We start from the raw sequence: 19,271 nt of genomic DNA, 5'->3' as shown, positions 1-19,271 counted from the left end.
CTGCACTGCGCACCTCGCCCTAGTAGAAACTAGAGCACGCACTTTCGTGCATGCATGCGAGCCTCACATACACGCAGCCTGAACTCCTAAGTTCATTGACCCTACCTGCCAAAATATCAAAAATCCTTCATAAATTCCCCCAAAATTCTTGGATCACTACCAAAATTTAATCATCTGTTACTTGTATCATTCTAAACCTTTCCTGCAAGTTTCATCAAAATCCATTCACTACTTTTTGAGTTATTTTGCACAAGGACAAACAAACACACAAACCAACGGTACCGAAAACATAACCTCCTCCCTCGGCAGAGGTAAAAAAAGACGTAAAAGAATGGATGACATGTAGAAATTATAATAAACTTGATTCTAAGGGAAGTTTGACCCCACACTTGAATAAGCAGTCATAATGAGAAGTCAAACAAACACAACAGGAAAAATTTCATAGAATCTTGGAAGAACAAGGAAAAGTAGAAATTACGCGGTGCGTAATATATGTCCCCGCCGGAAGTAGCATTTTGTAGCAAAATGTACAATACAGGTCACAAATCAAGGTCAAAGGTCAAAGAAGTCAAAGGTCAAAATTCTGTGTAGAAGTTTTGAAGCCCTCACCTAGTGCCATCACATAAAGCAAACGGAATCGAAATCGGGTTAGAAATGGCGAAGGAGTAGCATTTTGTAGCAAAATGTACAATACAGGTCAAAAATCAAGGTCAAAGGTCAAAGAAGTCAAAGGTCAAAATTCTGTGTAGAACTTTTGAAGCCCTTACCTAGTGCCATCACATAAAGCAAACAGAATCGAAATCGGGTTAGAAATGGTGAAGGAGTAGCATTTTGTAGCCAATGTACAATATAGGTCAAAAATCAAGGTCAAAGGTCAAAGGTCAAAGAAGTCAAAGGTCAAAATTCTGTGTAGAAGTTTTGAAGCCCTCACCTAGTGCCATCACATAAAGCAAACGGAATCGAAATCGGGTTAGAAATGGCGAAGGAGTAGCATTTTGTAGCAAAATGTACAATAAAGGTAAAAAATCAAGGTCAAAGGTCAAAGAAGTCAAAGGTCAAAATTCTGTGTAGAAGTTTTGAAGCCCTCACCTAGTGCCATCATATAAAGCAAACGGAATCGAAATCGGGTTAGAAATGGCGAAGGAGTAGCATTTTGTAGCAAAATGTACAGTATAGGTCAAAGGTCAAGGTCAAAGGTCACGACTGAAATTCTGTGCAGAAGTTTCAAAGCTCCCATGTAGTGCTATCATATAAAGCAAACAGAATCAAAATTGGCTCATAAATGACAGAGAAGTAGCAAATTGAAGATTTTGATCACACACGGACGCACACACGGACACATGGACGGACACACGGACGGACGGACACACGGACACACACACGTACGGAGCCCGTTTCATAGTCCCCTGCTCGAACTCGTTCGGCGGGGACAAAAAAATGACAAACAAGATTACTGTATATTGAACTATTTACATTCCTTGACTTTGATTTTCAATCTTTGATACAGATCATTCTGTCAAAGTTTATTCTTTCTACTAAAGTTAATTTGTACATGGATCAGTCTTTCCCTCTTAGGGCAGAAAAAAATCATATTGATCTTGGAATGATTCCTCAGACTCTATCCTTTGAAATGTTCTCTCGCTCCATTCCTTCTACCTCCGCACTCCCCTCACACTGACAGTTGCTGGTATCAACACTGTTCACTTGCCTCAATCTTGGCATCGGCTTTTAAATTTGCGATGACGTCTTGTAACGATGTTGATGCAGCGCTCTCGCTACCAATGAAGTACTCTTGCACAACGCAGACATTCCTGGATGTAAGGTTGTCTTGGAGAGCATTCTTGCCAGGCACGCCGTAGGAATTCGCTGAGTAGAGGATGGCTACATAGTTCCAACGCATGACCTCAGCCAGGTCGGCCATGACTCTGGCCTGGTTCTCATCAGATGGTACGGTGCGCAAGAAGTACGGGTACTGCTGCTTGTCACTCAGGATGCGACTGGAGGCCGAGTAGCTGACCTGGGGGATGCTAAAGAGACCTGGGCATAGAGAGGTTGATGGTTGGTGAATGCATGGTGAAATTGTATGGTTGAGATATATGAGAATACTCACTCACTCTGAGTGAAGAGTTTACTGTCACTCAGCAAAGTCTCAATCAAGCTATACTATCATTGTAGAACAAAGTATGCAGGTTAAGCCATATCATTTTTTATATAGTATATGTGTAGCAACATCTATGGTCTATTTCATACAAAGGTTTTCAACCATTTCATGCTGTAACAATTGCAGATAATATACCAGCAGTTACATGTGTAGGACACAACCAATCACTGGTATGCATTTAAGTTGTGCCATGCTGTGACTGTGTTTATTGGAACTTCCAAATTACTGCAAACAGACCCATATGGAGAGATAGATTCTTACCTAGGAGGGTCGCAAGTCCAATTGAAGTCGAGCTGGATCCAGTTCCCACGACACCAATGGTCTGGCTTTCGGCTGATGGACATTCTGTACTTGGTTGGGAACTTTCAACAAAGTTCAGTGCTTCCTGTTGGGATGTGAATAAGAGTGACATTGATATAGAAATCAATTCAAAGTTAATTGTTTAGTGTTTCATTCATTACTTTTTGAGTATACATGCAAATGATAATTCACATTTGATGGCCTATGAGCTGTGTCCACTATTCTTCTGCAGATTTACACACACATTATAAATACACTGTTTAAACTATACAGTTCGACCTCGATTATCCGGGCATGTCGGGTTTGGAGCTCATCCGGATATTTATAAGCGAATTGGCCGGATATGGGAGACACAATGTTAATGTACTAATATAGCTGCCATCCAAGCTGCCATCCCAGTGCACTGGCAGCTACATGTACATTGTAGGCAGGTAGCGTACCCCGCAACGGTGGTGTATCTAACCTGCGCAAAATTGTAGTCCCTTCTTCACAAAAATAAAGTACCATAGTTATGGGTAAACTTGGCCTAGCGGGTAAAGTCGGCCCCCAGCGCGCGCAGTACACTAGGCCGAGTTTACCCATAACTATGGTATACTTTAAATGTGAAAATCATATGTTTTACCTCATTAGATATTGAGAAACCTATCACGTACATCTTATGAAATTAGTGAAATAGATCCGAGAAAAGATGTTAAAGTCACAGTTTTTTCTCAATTTTTGGACGAAAAAAAAAGTCCTTCACTGCGTGAACGCGTCCGGATAATAGAGATTTCTGGATAATAGGAGGCCGGATAATCGGGGTCGAACTGTAAATGTACACTCAGAAAATCATACATGTTCATATATTCTGATAAAATCAAGTGAAATAAACTCATGAAAAGCTGAACATTTAGAATATTTACACTTAGAGCATTGGTCATGGCTACCACAACCCATGCCCAATCATTCACCACACAGTGCAACACATGAATGAATATGAATACATCAAATGACGTGTAGTAACTGTAGACATCTGCCACTGCACTGTGCTTTGAATGAAAATATGCTGCCATGGCCCGTCTATGTCACGGCTTGCACATTCCTTCAGTAACAAGAAAACAACAATAATCATAACATTTGTCATTACAGCCATCGCAGCTTATCAGTATCAATACATCAATCACATTCAAGCCTACTAGGCTATAGCTATTTTGTCTGACATATGTACCACACGTTATCAAATATGACATAAATCTATTTTTGCTTCTGGCATCTGCACGATGTATCTCACTAATCTCTGTGATTTGGAAGATTCAACAAAAAAGAACAAACATATTTGATTAATAATGAACATGACAACAATTGTTGCATGAACAACAAGACAAAACAAATATATTATGTGTAGAATCTATTTATAAAAACTTGCTGCATTTCGTTTGCTGTATTCACAAACAGGGCATCTGAACTGATGACATACCGTCAAAGCTCGATTCGGATCCGAGCAATCATTTCTGATTTCAAAGCCAAGTTTGTGATGGGGCAGTGTTTCTGTGCTGTTGTTGATGACATCCACGGCATACATCATACTTTCTACCCACATCCCTGCCGGAGAGAGAACACGGCCGCATAAGGCTCCATCACCACCCCGAATGTTCACGGCGAACATCCCACCCAGCACAAAATCACCATCCTGTCTCGCAAAGGTCATCGCTGAGTCGGGCAATTCGAATTCAGACCCCCCATCGTCGCCTGCGTCGGTAGTGCGTCGAAAACGGGCTAGCGATGGTTGGTTTAGAATGTGAACATCGTGAAAGGGTTCATTTCCATCGGAAAAGAGATGAGCAAACGCTGGGTTGGGCAACCACCATTCTGTGGACGTTACTTGTGGATCTTCGCCCGACGATCGCGATCTGCTGCCTGCTGCTGCTGCATACGGATGCCTACTCTTCACTCGTGCCAGTGGTACCAATCTTTTCGAGGGCACACTGTTGTTGACAGATACAAATGACCCATTTAAATGCGCCTGAAAAAATTGACAGGCAATAAAATTCGGTAATATGACGGTGAAAAATACCGAGAAGAGACTGACGCTCAAGCCAAACTCCATGCTCTTTCTGGAACTACAAAGTCATAGTTGTAATTTGCCGATTTTTTTTCCGTGTAAACACCGCCCGAAACATCACAGCACCGTTGATCCTCGCTTGTGTGAGATATTTTATGAGGATGAGATGTGCTGGCCTATCTATATCGCACGTACGCGCGCATGCATCGTGCGCTGTGTACATGATTGTCCACACTTCCGGTTGCACCAAGGAGCTATTAAACACATAGCTCCTTGGTTGCACCAATTTGGCGTACAGTGCTCATCACCGTGATTTTTTATGTTGGTGGAAATCGATACAGCTTTAGCTGCATCTTGAGCACTGTAAAACAAGGGTTAGGGTTTAAAACACCATGTAGAGTGATCAAGTAGATTATGGTGAAAAGAAAAGGAAAACATTAGCAGCATGTCATTTAAAAATACACCCCTCTTGACAAAATCAGATGTTCCAAATTGGTGCACGCGCAGAATAATCATGTAATTTCGATAATCACACAGGTGGTGGGTGGTCGATTATCCTAATTTTATAGGAACGAAACTTGGTGATTTCTGTCTGAGTACAATGTACTTTGTTCTTCAATAAACCTGTAATATTTGTTGTAAACTATATGTAGGAATGTTGAAGACAGTAGGTATTTTCATTTGGATCTCTCTTTTAACCATCTAGGCCCTACATTTATTTATTTCAAAATCAACATACATGTATTTATTCTGGATTAAAAACGATCAGCTAAAAGCTGTTTTACATCGAAGTCCTGTGTGTGTCAATAATACTCCGGATCAGGGAGGTGTCTCTTTCCACACCCCATTGATACAGCCCTGAAACTACACGGCATAATAATCTCTCCGGCGTCACTGTTTGCATAAATATTCAAATATCACATGCTATTCAGGTTTGAAATTGTTGTTTAGTTGTTGTATCCTCGTTGTTTGTGTGATTCTTCTCCTTGGAGGAATTTGAATAAGGGTGAAATTCATTCTTTTTTCCTCTCTTCGTTATACATTATAGAAGTCGCGGAACATCTTTTTTTTTTTTTAAATTTACCTCTCATAGAGTCATATTCTTGTAAGTTTCATCAGGCCCTGTAGAACAACATGGAGGAAAGTGCAACATTCATCAGTTAGGTGTCACTTGCAATAATGTGACGAGCGCATTGTAAAACAGAAAGGTGTTTTTTGTTCCTCGATGCGCTCCCCAACAATGATCACTTTTTATAGCCATAGTCACCTATATGAAAGCCTGTAAATGTTGATTTGATGACGCGGTAGTGTTTCTATTTCAGATGATTTAAAAACACCGAATTATCACTATTTTTATCTTTATTAAATGGAGGGGGCTGCATCATGGTTTCAATTCAATTTCTTATCATTTCTAAAGAGCAACAGGTGATCCATAATACAAAGTATATAGTAAAACATGATCACCTTCCTACCTTCGAAAGAAAAGCCAGGACTTGCATGAGCAATTTTGTATCTTACAGAATATAACAGGCCTAGGTACCTATATCATATTCATTTCTTTCAGCATCCAAGTATACAAATAATGTTTTATAGGAAATTACGATTTTAATATCTCGAATTGTACATCAACTTGTCAAGTAAGTCTGCGATGTATAAGATTGATATCCACGACATACTGGCCTGTCATACTATGAGTACAACTGACTGACTGACTAACCGTGAGTGATAAACTTAGATACGGATCATTTTCCTCTGACGACCATTATGTTCATATTTATGTCGCGTTTCCATTCAGTCAAGACCCGAATCGTAGATCGTTCCCCTGGCCACCCCCCCCCCCCACACACACACAACCTCACAAATAATCCCACAAACACCCCCACAAAGAAACAACGAAACAAATATACATGCAAGCAAACACACACATCTCAATATCTCTCTAAAAAAAATCGAGTGAAAATTTTCACTCTAAAAAGAGTGAATACAAAAAAGAGTGAATTTCGAGTGAAATTGGAGTGAAATTGGAGTGAATTTTGAGTGAAAATGCTCATTTTCACTCATTTTGGAGTGACGTCAGGGATCACTCCAAAATCTTCGAGTGATCCCTGACGTCACTCCAAAATGAGTGAAAATGAGCATTTTCACTCAAAATTCACTCCAATTTCACTCGAAATTCACTCTTTTTTGTATTCACTCTTTTTAGAGTGAAAATTTTAACTCGATTTTTTTTAGAGAGTGCACACAAACAAACATATAAACAAACAAACAAACAAACAAACAAAAACACCCGCAAAGGCCACCATCTTATATTATTATACCTCATATAAAAATAAGCACAGAATGAACTGTTTTCCACGATCAGAGACTGGCGACCAATGGGCGTACATGGCTTGCACGTTCTGATGTGTGGTATACACAGGAGAAATATACTAGTAGCTGGCGCCGTGTAAATACGACGCACTCATGAAGAGAGCAGCATTTCGCCCCACATCTACTACAATGTATACAACACACTTTCAGCCTTCTGAGCTTGCACGCCATTCGAGGGCGAAAATACATGCGCAGTTAATTTCTTCCATATTCAGATATTCGCCAACGTTTGAAGGAGCGCAACACATTTTTTTTTCTTCTGTTGCCATCGCCGATAATACGAATCTCAGCTCGCTTTCGACCGCGATACTCAAGTAAACAAGCGGTCTCCTTGCTGTTTCTACAGGGACGCCGCACACGACAGCGGAGTTGTATACTATAGTACGCTGTACTAGTCACTCTCTCCACTCCCCCTCGCTTCTTACGATCTGGTGGCAGAGACTGCGTGGATGTTAGCTGCAGGATCTGTAACTTTCTACCTCCTATACTGCAATGTGGTGAAGGTATAGTATAGTTTGCCAATGCTGCATGTTCGCAGTGCTCGTAAAGATACAATGAAGTCCTATAGTCTAGATAAACTATGTCTTGTAGTGAAGAGCTGATGTAGGGATCGAGGCCATGCAAGGATTATGTCACTTTTCAAAAGGTATTAACCATAGTGCGCTTCATGGCTTATACCGTTACAGAATTAATCCCCTGGACAAAAAAAAAAAAAATAAATAAATAAACAAAAAATAAGAAAATGATACACTGAGTCAGTGTCATAACATCCCGTCCCTTATTCCCCATCATGCACATTACGAGTGATAATCACTGAAGCAACGCAAGACAGGTCCCTGTGGGTCCTGCAGTACAACTGTATGGAACAATCAAAGGGTCGCTGGTTTTTCTGCATAGCGTGTCTCTGAAGCGAAGGCTGGTGTATTGGTATTCATTGATATTCGGTATACACAGTCTCACCACAGTTTTGTGTTTGCAAACGCGTGTCTCTCCAGAGGAGTATAATACCAAGGAGCTCCTTGATGATACAATAATTATGATCTGCATTGATGCGTCCTTTATAAAGGGTCATCTGCAACCAGCTGTCTCTCAATCACACATGCCTATTCATTTCAATAATTATTATATATAACACTAGCCTTCAATCTGTCCGTATGCATGTTCTTACACTTATATAACGTTGTAATCATGATGTATGGTCCTACTATTTGATATGTTACAGTTGTGATATATCAATCAAGAGAGAGGGAGATCGAGAGTGTGAGAGATCCATAGGAAAATATATCATTTTGTTTTTTCGTGTGGTGGCTCCGTCTGACGGCTAACAAAACTTCAGGCTGGATCCCTATACACTCATCAATATGCCTTTTGTGTGTTGTCACGAACAACCTTATGCAATGACACTGAAAGAAATGCCTTATAATATTCTCTGACAGCATTGTTCACCTGAAAATTATGTCGAGTGCTCCTTGTTCGGAATATACAATGGAGTGGGCAACTATCAATAGAAAGGGATCCGTTGTTCGTGTGAGTATCAAATACGTGTAGCAGAATGAAAGAGGAAGAAAGCGAGAGAGAAAGAGGGAGAGAGATGGGGTGTTTGTGCGTGTTTGTGTCTCATCTACGTCTGTCAGAATGTTTACGCACCGCAAACTGGTCTTATAGAAATGACATGAATGGTAATATAAAACTGCACCAATTTCGACAACAGTTTGACCTATAAATGGTTTCCGGTTGCAAAAGGCAGCAGTGTAAGACTCTTTTCATCAAACTCACCGTCAATCTTCGTCTCACCTCCCTGTATAGCCTTCTGTAAATCTGTCGTTGATTGATATCATTGATAATCTGACAAGATTTTATCATTCTGTGTATAAATGACTGCGCAGCCAAAATGGATTGAAAATACGGTTGTTAATTTGTACTGTAGGTTTGATTGTTTTTGTTTTTGTGTTTTCTTAAGCAGCAAACTTGAAATAAATAGTGGCTTTTATCACCTGTCTTAGGATGACTTTTCGCATTTGACAGTTCAGCAACTTGTTCAGACGACTTAGATAGTATACTGAGTAATTAGGGGAACATTTTCTTGTGCATGTCTTCAAAGTAAAATAACATTCACAAAATCGACTATCTCCATATATTATGGTCGTCTTGCTTTGAAAGAAACTTTTTTACATTTAGGAAAAAAACACTCTCTGATATTTCAAAGTAATCCGTGTAGCAGAAACAAGACCTGCTGTATTTGCTATATAGTGACAAAAGGGAATGTGAAAAAAAAATTGTCACTCCCGATATCATTGCTGTGTTAATACATGGCACAGCGTAAACCCACAGTGTAAACTAATCAATACCCCATAATTATCATAAAGTGTGGAGAGTTGCGCTCGATTCGCACTTATTCTTAACATAGCTGCAATTCCTTCAATCATGGAATTAAGTGGCAATGACTAATATGGTATGCCGCTCGGCATCCTAAGTAACGAGTCTTGCATTCACACCAATGATACAGCGTGCACCCTGCCTACTTACTATTCCCCAGGTTGTTGATATCACCATAATCGATTTTATCTCAAGTATACAACGGTCTCGAAGCGGATGCTTTGAGGAGAGAGATCCCGTGATGTACGGTGAGCTTCGCCTCTAGCGGGACAGGGGAAGTGTGTGTGTGTGTATGTGCGTGTGTGTGTGCGCGCGCGCGCGCGTGTGTGTGTGTGTGTGTGTGTGTGCGTGTGTGTGTGTGTGTGTGCGTGTGTGTGTGTGTGTTTGAGCGGATCCAGCGGGGGTGCACCGCATCGGGCGTCCCTTTTTTTTTTCAATAAAAGAAATAAAAAAATTTACAGAGGGATGTTGCATGCCCCCTTTTTTGAGGGTGTCGATTGTGTCAGAAAAAATTCCTGGATCCGCCCCTGGTGTGTGTATTGGGGGGGGGGGGGTATGTGTGTGTTTGTGTGTGGGGTATAAATAGATGGATAGGCGTATGGATTGAATATGTTTGGGTATAGATAGAGAGATGGGCTATATTTTGTTCACCAGTGCATGTGGATGAATAAAATGGATGTTATTATTCATTGTAATAGTTAGATGGATAGATCGATATATTGATGGATAGATTGAATAGATTGATGGATAGATGGATAGATTGATGGGAAACATGTTTAAGATGGAGGGAGGAAGAGAGAAAGGGGGAGAGGTGGAGAAAAAGAGGGAGAGGAAAGATACTGTAGAACTTGATTAATATATAGAGATGGCATTTTGCTCAGCAAAATACAATACAACATAATGATTTGCTTGTAAATGTTTTAGAGTCCAATATTGTAAATAGGTAGGCCTATACAATGCAGTATACTGTTGTATATTCCAGTATCCACTTCAATGTCAATACATCCGAGTCGCTTCTGCTTTTGACTTTGGTCTGTGTAGTATATATTGTTAGTTCCTCATCTAAATAAGAATGAATCATGTATGTACTTAATATGTTTGTTTAGGCATTTCACTTTTTGTTGGTATTCTACAACTTGCAAAGCTCCGTTCGGAAAATCGTGGTAATAAAGCTTACAGTATACCTTATTGACATCATAATGATTATGATAGATATGCACGTTCAAATACTGTATACACAAAATACGAAATATTCTCAACAACGCAATAGCATTGCATGGTGTTTGTTCAACTCACAAACCTTCTCTGCTATACTATATGACATCATAATCATCCTACATGGCACTGTAGGCCATGTGAAAGTGTGAGGAAGAGCAATATCAAAACCTGTCATATTATGCCATCATGACCAAGTGCACCCTTACAAAGACCTGTAATGACCTATTCCAGGGCTCGACACTAACGGTGGCCCGGTGGCCCGGGGCCACCAAAAATGAAAGTCGGGCCACCAAAATTTTTTGAAAAGTATGTCAATAAATTCGTAACTTTTTGCGCCGGAAATTAGCACTTAAATTTGTGTAAAGGATGGATGAAAAGGACTGAATGAGTGCCCGAGAGTGAGTGTTGCAAGTTTGTTGAAGTTTATTTATGAGTAGATATGTCCAACTTCTAATTCTTACTATCATAAAACTTAAATATTTGACTCATTAAAAAAAAAGGACTTTAAATGTGTGGGGGTTTTTTTTCGGGACACCAAATTTTTCTCTCGGGCCACCAAACATTTGAAATTTAGGATTTTGGTGGCCCCATCGGGCCACCAAACAAAAAAGTTAGTGTCGAGCCATGCCTATTCAGAGAAAATTACAATAATGATCTCAATACCTTATAATGACATTGATTGGAACAGAGCATACCATTAGGTTTCCATTTTACGGTAAAGGAAACCCAAACCCAAAGAGAAATATGGATTGAGTGAAAGCAGCAACATTAGTAGAATACATCAGTGAAAGTTTGAGGAAAATCGGACAATTCGATGCAAAAGTTATGAATTTGTAAAGTTTGGTGTTGGAACCGCTGGCTGAGGAGCCTACTGGAGGTTATGCGTCATGTGTGGACAACAAAGTAAAGAAAATATAAAGGGAATTCCACAAAAATTCATTTTTCGTGAAAATTACACATTCCATCATCTTGATACTGCATGACATCTATACGTGTATACATAGCAATTATTCCCCCTGCTTTCTGAAAGCGGTTAGTCAAGTGCTCTTTCATTTTGCTAGAAAAGTGGATTGCCCTTTTACTTGTAAATAATAAATTATTGTCACTTAACATCTTTCATAAGGTTTCGCTATTTCTTGTCATACATATAGGGAGACTGTGGCTGGCAGTGCCAAAGTGGCGTCTGATGCATGCAGTGATAGAACCCTTGGCGAACCTCATGCACTTGAACCCCTGATTTTTTTACCGCGTTTCAGGGTAATTGGAAATGATATGTACGCTCCGTGCTGCCGTATGACCTCTCACCTTTCTTTTCATGACAAGCGAGAGAATTGTGAGAGAATTCAGGAACTAGGAATACCGTGTTGAACAGTGCAATATAATTTTCCTCAACAATATCACGTGGGTGCGTTTTTGCATTATAATGATGCATACATGCTCACCATGTGTGTATAGATGTGTTATTATAGTGTTGTCCACAGATGATGATTATAAAAATATGGTATAATCATACTCCCCAAGCTTCCTTTTCACGAAGGAAAGAGATGATATATGATGATACATTCATAACAAAGTCATTGTAGTGCCTTCCATGAATTACGAGTGCTGTGACCAAAAAGATATCGTAGCGTGCAGAAGTAGTATCATAATGTCATTTGGGATTTTTCGAAAATCATTTCCGCGCATAAATCGGTGCATTGCTTGGCACGGTGCGATGTTGTTTTGGGTACTAAATGTTAATGTTAAATTGCCACTGTACGAGGCCAGGCCTTCTCTCTTACAAGTTTTGTAGGGGAAATTCATTCAATTCTTATAAAGTATTTTCAGCAGCAACGGTATCAAGGAATGAACAAACTGCCAGCATCATCACGTCAAAAATCACCCACTAAACAGCGCCTTAATTAATCTTGTAATAAAGGTTCAATATGGTTCAGTCACGGATGACTGAAAAAGCGTGACCGGGATCGCTCAGTTGATAGCGTGTCTATCTATACCTTGCGATCAAAGAGCTCGGATTCGATTCCCATTGCAATGAGTTAATAGTTAAGCAATGTTGGATGTAAACATTCCGTCTCCTCCTTGTATAAGGAGGCAAAACACTGCTCTGCCCCTCGGAGAGGACAATAATTTGAGGACCCGGTGTGAGAGAGTTTCGACTCACGCATGCAGTGGAATGTAGGTATCAGATCCAATACTTTATTTTCTTGCAAAGAACAGGATGCAAATTTCTCGAGATGCGTCACCCCACATGCACACAAGAAACCAGGCAAATTTAATGATGTCGGCCCGTCTTGGTTTGTCTCATCAGGTGATAAGCAATATAGGCCTACAGTCGCTCAGACAGTATCAACGAGGCATGTAACTCGATGAAAAGGAGTGATGTGGACATCCAGTGGACCTCCCGCGGGTTCGTCCCGTCTTGCCTAATCTTCTCAGAACTCGGGAACTATCAACACCCACAGTATAGATCTAACATTGCATCAGTGCTGTTAGCATCCGAGGAGGAGGAGGAGGAGGAGGAGGAGGAGGAGGAAAGACACAAATGAGCTTCCTTCGCGGCATAAAAGGTTTTGATAGACAAAATACAATGACGCAAAGGGGAGGGATAACTTTGAAATAATATTATCATTTCTGCATCTTTAATGTTTCCTATACAGGAAGTAAACACCCTTGAACACCATCTTTGATGTGACCGAAGCAATGACCAGGAACCGGAAGTATCGCGTTGCCGAGTCGGACGATGCAGCTACCAGCAGCGGTTCGGATAGGAAGAGACCACCTTGTCACAGTTTTCCGCTCACCACGTGGCGATGGATCGTGTTGACTGGAGTCCACGTGTGCTACGTCTTTATGGACGGCATCCCTAACAGCGGGGGTGTCTTCCTTGTCCACTGGAAGGAGCAATTTGACGCCAGCACGGCCGAGCTGAGCTTAGTACTGAGCCTCCAGCTTGTGTGCTACCACTTAGCAGGTGGGTGAACATCCAGGATGGTAACCCAGGTAACCAGATAGAGCTTGTCTAGCATTTTGTTTTGTGTGATTACATTAACAAAGGGTTTATAGATGGCTCAGTCGAGGAGGTACTAGGCGAGTATAAGTACCGCCTTCCCGCAAAAGCCCGCAGTACGATATTAGATCACTCGAAGAGGGACATGTGTCATGTATAGGCCTACAGGAGATAATACTGTAGGTCAGACTGCGTTTTGTTTTGCAGGAAACAAGGTGAAAAAGGTCAATCAAAGTCACTTCTCGCGTCTTTCAGATCAAAACCAAAAATAAATATCCAGTCATAAATTCGTATGCCGCCTGCCTGGCAGAAGGACCCTAGCAAGTTTTAGAGCATGCAAGCCTTATAGGGCCCTGCCATAGCAAGTTTCAGAGCATGCAATCCCTAAGGCCCTTCTTCTGGGCGGACGCTACGATTTTTTTGTTTCGCGTGGGATTGTGACGATTTAATCATAAATCTGGTGTCATTGGTAATATTGAATCAAAATTAAATTTCTTATACCCAACCTTATTTGCATCAGAACGTGTTGTTGTTGTTGGGTTGTTGTTGTTGTTTTGTTGCTTCAATCCCTATCTTTTTGTTGTTACTCCTGTGAAATTTATGAATGCCAATTGCATTTACAAGTATATAAGTGAAAGCATAAACAAAATTTTACAGATGTTTTCAAGATAAAATGGTCAACACATTTTCACTTTTAGAGCCAAAATATTAATTTTGATAACTGAACTACAGCTGTAGAATTTTTTGATAGTACAGGCATCCTGATTTATATGATTGAACATATCTGTGACAATTCTCTTTTCTAATACAACTGCTTATTTACATCATGCATGTACACTTTATTACATAAAGATGTACAAATGTACATAATACACTTGAGTTTACTTCTGATGAATAGAAATAGGACTGCAAGGAGTATATTTGCGACACATGATTTTGTTATACTGATATTATCGTCAGCACTGCTCACTATGTAAGAGAAACTCAGTCGCTTTCTTGTAGTACAGCTCTGCTCCGTATTTTCTGTATTTACTGCAGGGGCTGTCGCAGGTGCGGCGGTGCACAGGTTTGGGAGTCGACCAGTCGTGATCGCAGCAGGTGTCACCAGCTTCACAGGCATATTTCTCAGCAGTCTAGCGCCCTCACCCTTGATGCTCTACATAACATCTGGTTTACTCGCCGGTATTATGATATGATATAATGATGTTTATCAATACTCCCATGCCCAAAGCATTACAACATAGACATATGCAGTACACAGAGGGTAACTTAAAATAAGTGCTGCTTTTTTTTTTAATCTGTAGTGACATGATTTAAAGACTTATCATCAGGCATATTTTATAAACATGTCAAAAGACATTTTGTTATCTAAAGTTCATGAAGTTTTAATTTTTTTTGTTGGATACCCATCCTCCCTGGATGGTCTTTCTTTGGTGATGTGCTCCGGGCCCTGAAGCTAGAGTGGATTAAACTTCTGGTGGTTGGTCGGTCCTTGGTGAGGGCTAGCTCTCTTGATGTCACTCCGCGACAGATTTCCTATTAGTTTAGCATTTAGTGATTGCACCGGCCTCTGAACCCTGTTGACGCCGTTTTCGTCATACTATCGACTGGTCCATCTGAGCAATCCTTTGCGCCGTTACGTTGCCATACTGAGAAATGAACAGGTGTTGTCAAAAAAGAGAAAGAAGCAAACAAACAAATCAAACAAATCAAAATGTTACCAATGGATGGAAACAAGTGAGAGTCCAGAATCTCCCTGTATTTGGTGCTATCAATGTCCCCGTCCACGACAAGATCGCCAACTTCCATAGACCCCCAGACCATTATTATGCGAGTTCGAAACGGGTCAGTCGCGCCTGACGCAGGGGGTACCGAATCGGATCTTTGTGGTCTTTCTGCCTCTTCCTAGTCTGGGTTGTTTGACACAAGCATATGCACTGTATGTTTCCCCGTGGTGTTTATAAAGTTATTTCACCGTTCGACGGCATGTATACTGAAGCACTCAGCAGCCTGAGCCACGGAAACCCTTTGATATCTCAGGCAACGATTTGCCCTGACGATTTGTCGGCGCCTCTCGTCAGATTACTTGCCTATCGCAACCATGGTGCCTAAGGAACTCAGAAGCCTTGGATGAGAATGTGAACAATATTTGCCTTCATTTTATACCAGAATATCGGTCACTATTCAATAACACTGCTAAAACACAGCTAATATTCACCACTCGTGCATGGCACGGGAGTATTATGTAAATGATTATAAAATTATACTGTAGATGAAGGTTTGAATGCAAAAGCAGATGAACGTAATTATCCAAAAAAAAAAAATCTTGCTAAAGTAAGGTCATCGTCAAATAGATAATAGTCCAATCTTTTTTTTTCTTTTTTTCAATGACACTGCACTCGTGAGCTTAATGTTCAAATCTGAATAATATTCTCGACATTATAAGTTGCCAGTTACGTGCGCCATGAAAATTCTTTCCTGTCGTCTTTTTGTGACGCGTTCTGCCTACAGGCTGTCATGTGTAGCGTGTCTGTTGCATGTATGAAATAGTGATGCATTTTGATGTACGCATGTTTCAAAGACACGTGCAGATGGCTAATTATGTTCAAGGTAAACGAAGACGTAACTCAACGTCACTATTTCTTCACTCACAGGATCGGGGTTCGGGTCAACTCTCAACGCTTGCACGGTCAGTCTAGCGGAATACTTCCCTGAAAATTATGGCTTTGCGCAGAGTGTGGCCAGCGGGGGATCCTCCGTTGGGATAGTCGCCCTCCCGCCTCTTACTCAGTATCTGGCATCGCAGTATGGGTGGCGGGGAACTTACCTCGTGTTAGCGGGATTAGCGGGAAATATTGTCGTCTGCGGAATGCTTCTCCGTCCAGTCGGCAGGTTCCTACCCAAGCACGATGCTCAGCTGGAAGAGCGGACGCAGTTGAAACAGAACGGTACCCAGAATGCATCCACGCAATTCGATGGGGACCAAGAGCTTGCTGATAATGGCCAGTGCCAAAATATAAACCCGGAGGAATGTGAAAAGGAACTTGCTATCGGGCAGGATCACATCGGCCAGAATCACAATCAAATTAGAAAGGCCAATGAAGAATATGGATCTGGCTCAGGCTATAAGAGTGGATTTATAAAGCTGACGAGTGCTCGTCAACCCAGCTTATTGCAAAGACTCGGCAACACGACTGGATTCTCATTCCTGTTTAGCCACTACCGATTCACCCTCATCGTCATCGTAATATTCTTCGTCGGCATCAGCTTCTCCGCCGTCGTCAACAGTTTCGTTCTCAGCGCCATCGACCGGGGAATCAGCGAGCAGGCTGCGTCCTTCCTCATGTCATTTTTTGGGATCGGAAGCTTTGGTGGGAAGATCGTCTCCGGAGTCGTCCTTGGAAAGAACCTAATGCGCATCACCACCATCTACATCCTGTCAGTCTTTGGGTGGGGTGTGTCGGTCATGCTGTTGAGGGCGCCCTCCAGCTACGGTGGGTTCATCGTCGTCGGTTTCTCCGTGGGGCTGTTCAGCGGCATCAACATTTGTACCTGTCCTGTCATCGTCAAGCACGTTGTCGGGGTCGACAAGCTTGGAAGGGCGTTTGGTGTCCTCATGGTGTTCGCAGGAACTGGCTGCCTAATTGGACCGGTGCTAGCAGGTGAGCTCTTTTTTCTTTTAAACTGTTTTTTTTCCTCCCTCTGTTCTTATCATTGATAGAAAACGTATTCATTCTTCTCTTCTTTTCATCACAAAATGCAGGGTAAAATAAATTGATGATTCGGCTTAACGTCAGAATTTCCCGTCACTTGCCAAATTTGCACGCGTGGGTGCATTTCTGAGTAAACCATCAAGGGTAGCGTAGTGTAAAAAAGAATGGTGTTACGACCAGAACACACGCCCGCCACGTTGTGATGGGGTACAAGTAATATTTCTGCAGACCCGAACATTTTTTGAAGAATTATTCATAGGGTATATTATTGAGGCATTGAGTTCTGGGTCATTTTCTATAACTAGGACCTGCTGCTGATTATGTATCTACCCCAGCTATCAACGCTGCAAGAACGACCATAATTGATAAATGTTGTTATTATCCTATCAACTTCACAGAGTCGACATCATAGTAGATCCGACCCCCCCCCCCCCAAAAAAAAAGAGGTGACATTGCAGAAGCGGGTTGTATCTATGATCGCTTCCTCACCCCCACTCCCACCAAATAAACAAAAGAAAATTTAAACTAGATGCACTATTTTGTTGCAAGTGGACTCATTTCGCTGTCCCTATCTGAAGCGCTCTTTCAATATTCTCTCTAATTCATGTACACTGACCTGTATCGCTTTTTTTTCAGGAGCAATCTTTGACGCCACAGCCAGTTTCGACATCCCCTTCTACTCTTTTGGTGCGGTCGTGACCCTCGGCGCATTCCCGCTCCTTTTCCTGGGCAAACTGAAGCGTCTGGAAGAACACCACCAGCGACAGAAAGATAGGAACTGCCATGGAGACGTCGCCGAAGGCGACGAACACCAAGGCACAGTCACAATTGACCCCAATGCGACGGACTCGCGGCCGAACGACCAAGTGACAACTGATGAAGAAGAGAAGTGGGAATCTGCGGTCTGAACCCACACTCACGGGCCACACAGTGATTTTTAGAGTTCATGTTGTAATATTCATTATGCTGCATGGAAAATGAATTCCCTTATACTGTTCGTTCCCCAGGCATTCCATCGCTACAAAGTTCATTCCATGATTCCGAGAATGTGCGAGTGTTGTGGCCCTGTTGATGACGCCCAGGACTCTTAAACAAGTGGGTCCTGGGTTCGAATGCATCCCAGAACGAGAGTTTTCATTCATGCCGTTCCTCTTGATTCCCTGGACGTATAGTAATGGGTACCTGGCAGTACTGGAGTAATGCAGTCCTATATATAGGGGGAGAACTGCTTACACAGAGTTCGCCTCTTTTTACTTAGTCGTCTTACTTTAATACGTTGTTCTGTCTGTTAAGCGCCCAATCCCAGTCTAGGCCGAGGATCTTTACAATTATAAATTTAGCATGCATTTTTATACTAAGGAGTAGCACTTAGACTTTATCCAAAATGAATGTTGCACGATAAGTGTCATCCGAAGTCTTATTCCTATCAATGTGAAAGACGTGTTCCTTATGATTAAAAAATGTTTTAAATGTTGAAGACATAAAGATAGGTCTTGTATTCTTATCACGGCATGTGATCAACGTGTAAGTCGGTCAAGAGATGCTGATAATTTGTCATCATTATACTGTATCTCCTCCAGTGTTTTGTCTTGCAGTTAACACAGAACGTCTCCCTACCTGAAATAGTTAGTGGATATAGCCCCACTGAAATATTCTACACTATCGTATCTTTCTATGGGACTTGAAGTCTTTGATTCCATCTTATTGTCATTGTTTCATTTTCAATGTTTCTGTATGTCATTACATCAGACGTGCTTTCCTGGTATTCCGATAAATTTTGTTATATGATTTGTTCAGAGTGTCGGAGATGTGAGATATTTTAGTATGATTGTATAAAAGTCTAAATTAGAATGAATGTATAAAACTAAAGTTAGAAAAAAAATGATCTGCGCTAAAATTACGATTGCCATAATCTGTGTGTGTATGAATGGATTGTTTCATTTTCAATGTTTCTGTATGTCATTACATCAGACGTGCTTTCCTGGTATTCCGATATATTTTGTTATATGATTTGTTCAGAGTGTCGGAGATGTGAGATATTTTAGTATGATTGTATAAAAGTCTAAATTAAAATGAATGTATAAA

At 41.2% G+C, this 19,271-nt stretch overlaps 2 protein-coding genes across 2 annotated transcripts in view; one reads left to right on the top strand and one right to left on the bottom strand.

Annotated features, from left to right (window-relative positions):
- Positions 1 to 4,547, bottom strand: part of LOC139707959 (metabotropic glutamate receptor 3-like) — a 40,036-nt gene extending 35,489 nt beyond the window's left edge. Inside the window, exons 1-3 of the mRNA XM_071619949.1 lie at positions 3,918 to 4,547; positions 2,423 to 2,546; positions 1,709 to 2,037 (exon numbers count right to left, since the gene is read on the bottom strand). Coding sequence (XP_071476050.1) covers positions 1,709 to 2,037; positions 2,423 to 2,546; positions 3,918 to 4,547 — 1,083 coding nt within the window. The remainder of the gene's footprint in view (positions 1 to 1,708; positions 2,038 to 2,422; positions 2,547 to 3,917) is intronic.
- An 8,619-nt stretch (positions 4,548 to 13,166) lies between these two features.
- Positions 13,167 to 18,094, top strand: LOC139707958 (monocarboxylate transporter 9-like). Its single transcript, XM_071619948.1, has 4 exons — positions 13,167 to 13,437; positions 14,512 to 14,655; positions 16,128 to 17,135; positions 17,823 to 18,094. The coding sequence occupies exons 1-4, from the start codon at positions 13,167 to 13,169 to the stop codon at positions 18,092 to 18,094; spliced, it is 1,695 nt and encodes a 564-aa protein (XP_071476049.1).
- Positions 18,095 to 19,271: the final 1,177 nt, after the last annotated feature.

This window comes from Diadema antillarum, unplaced genomic scaffold, assembly GCF_040938485.1.
Source record: "Diadema antillarum isolate AM-2024a unplaced genomic scaffold, OU_Dant_1.0 seq00001289_RagTag, whole genome shotgun sequence".
Classification (NCBI taxonomy): domain Eukaryota; kingdom Metazoa; phylum Echinodermata; class Echinoidea; order Diadematoida; family Diadematidae; genus Diadema; species Diadema antillarum.
This window is presented reverse-complemented; position numbering and strand designations above follow the sequence as displayed.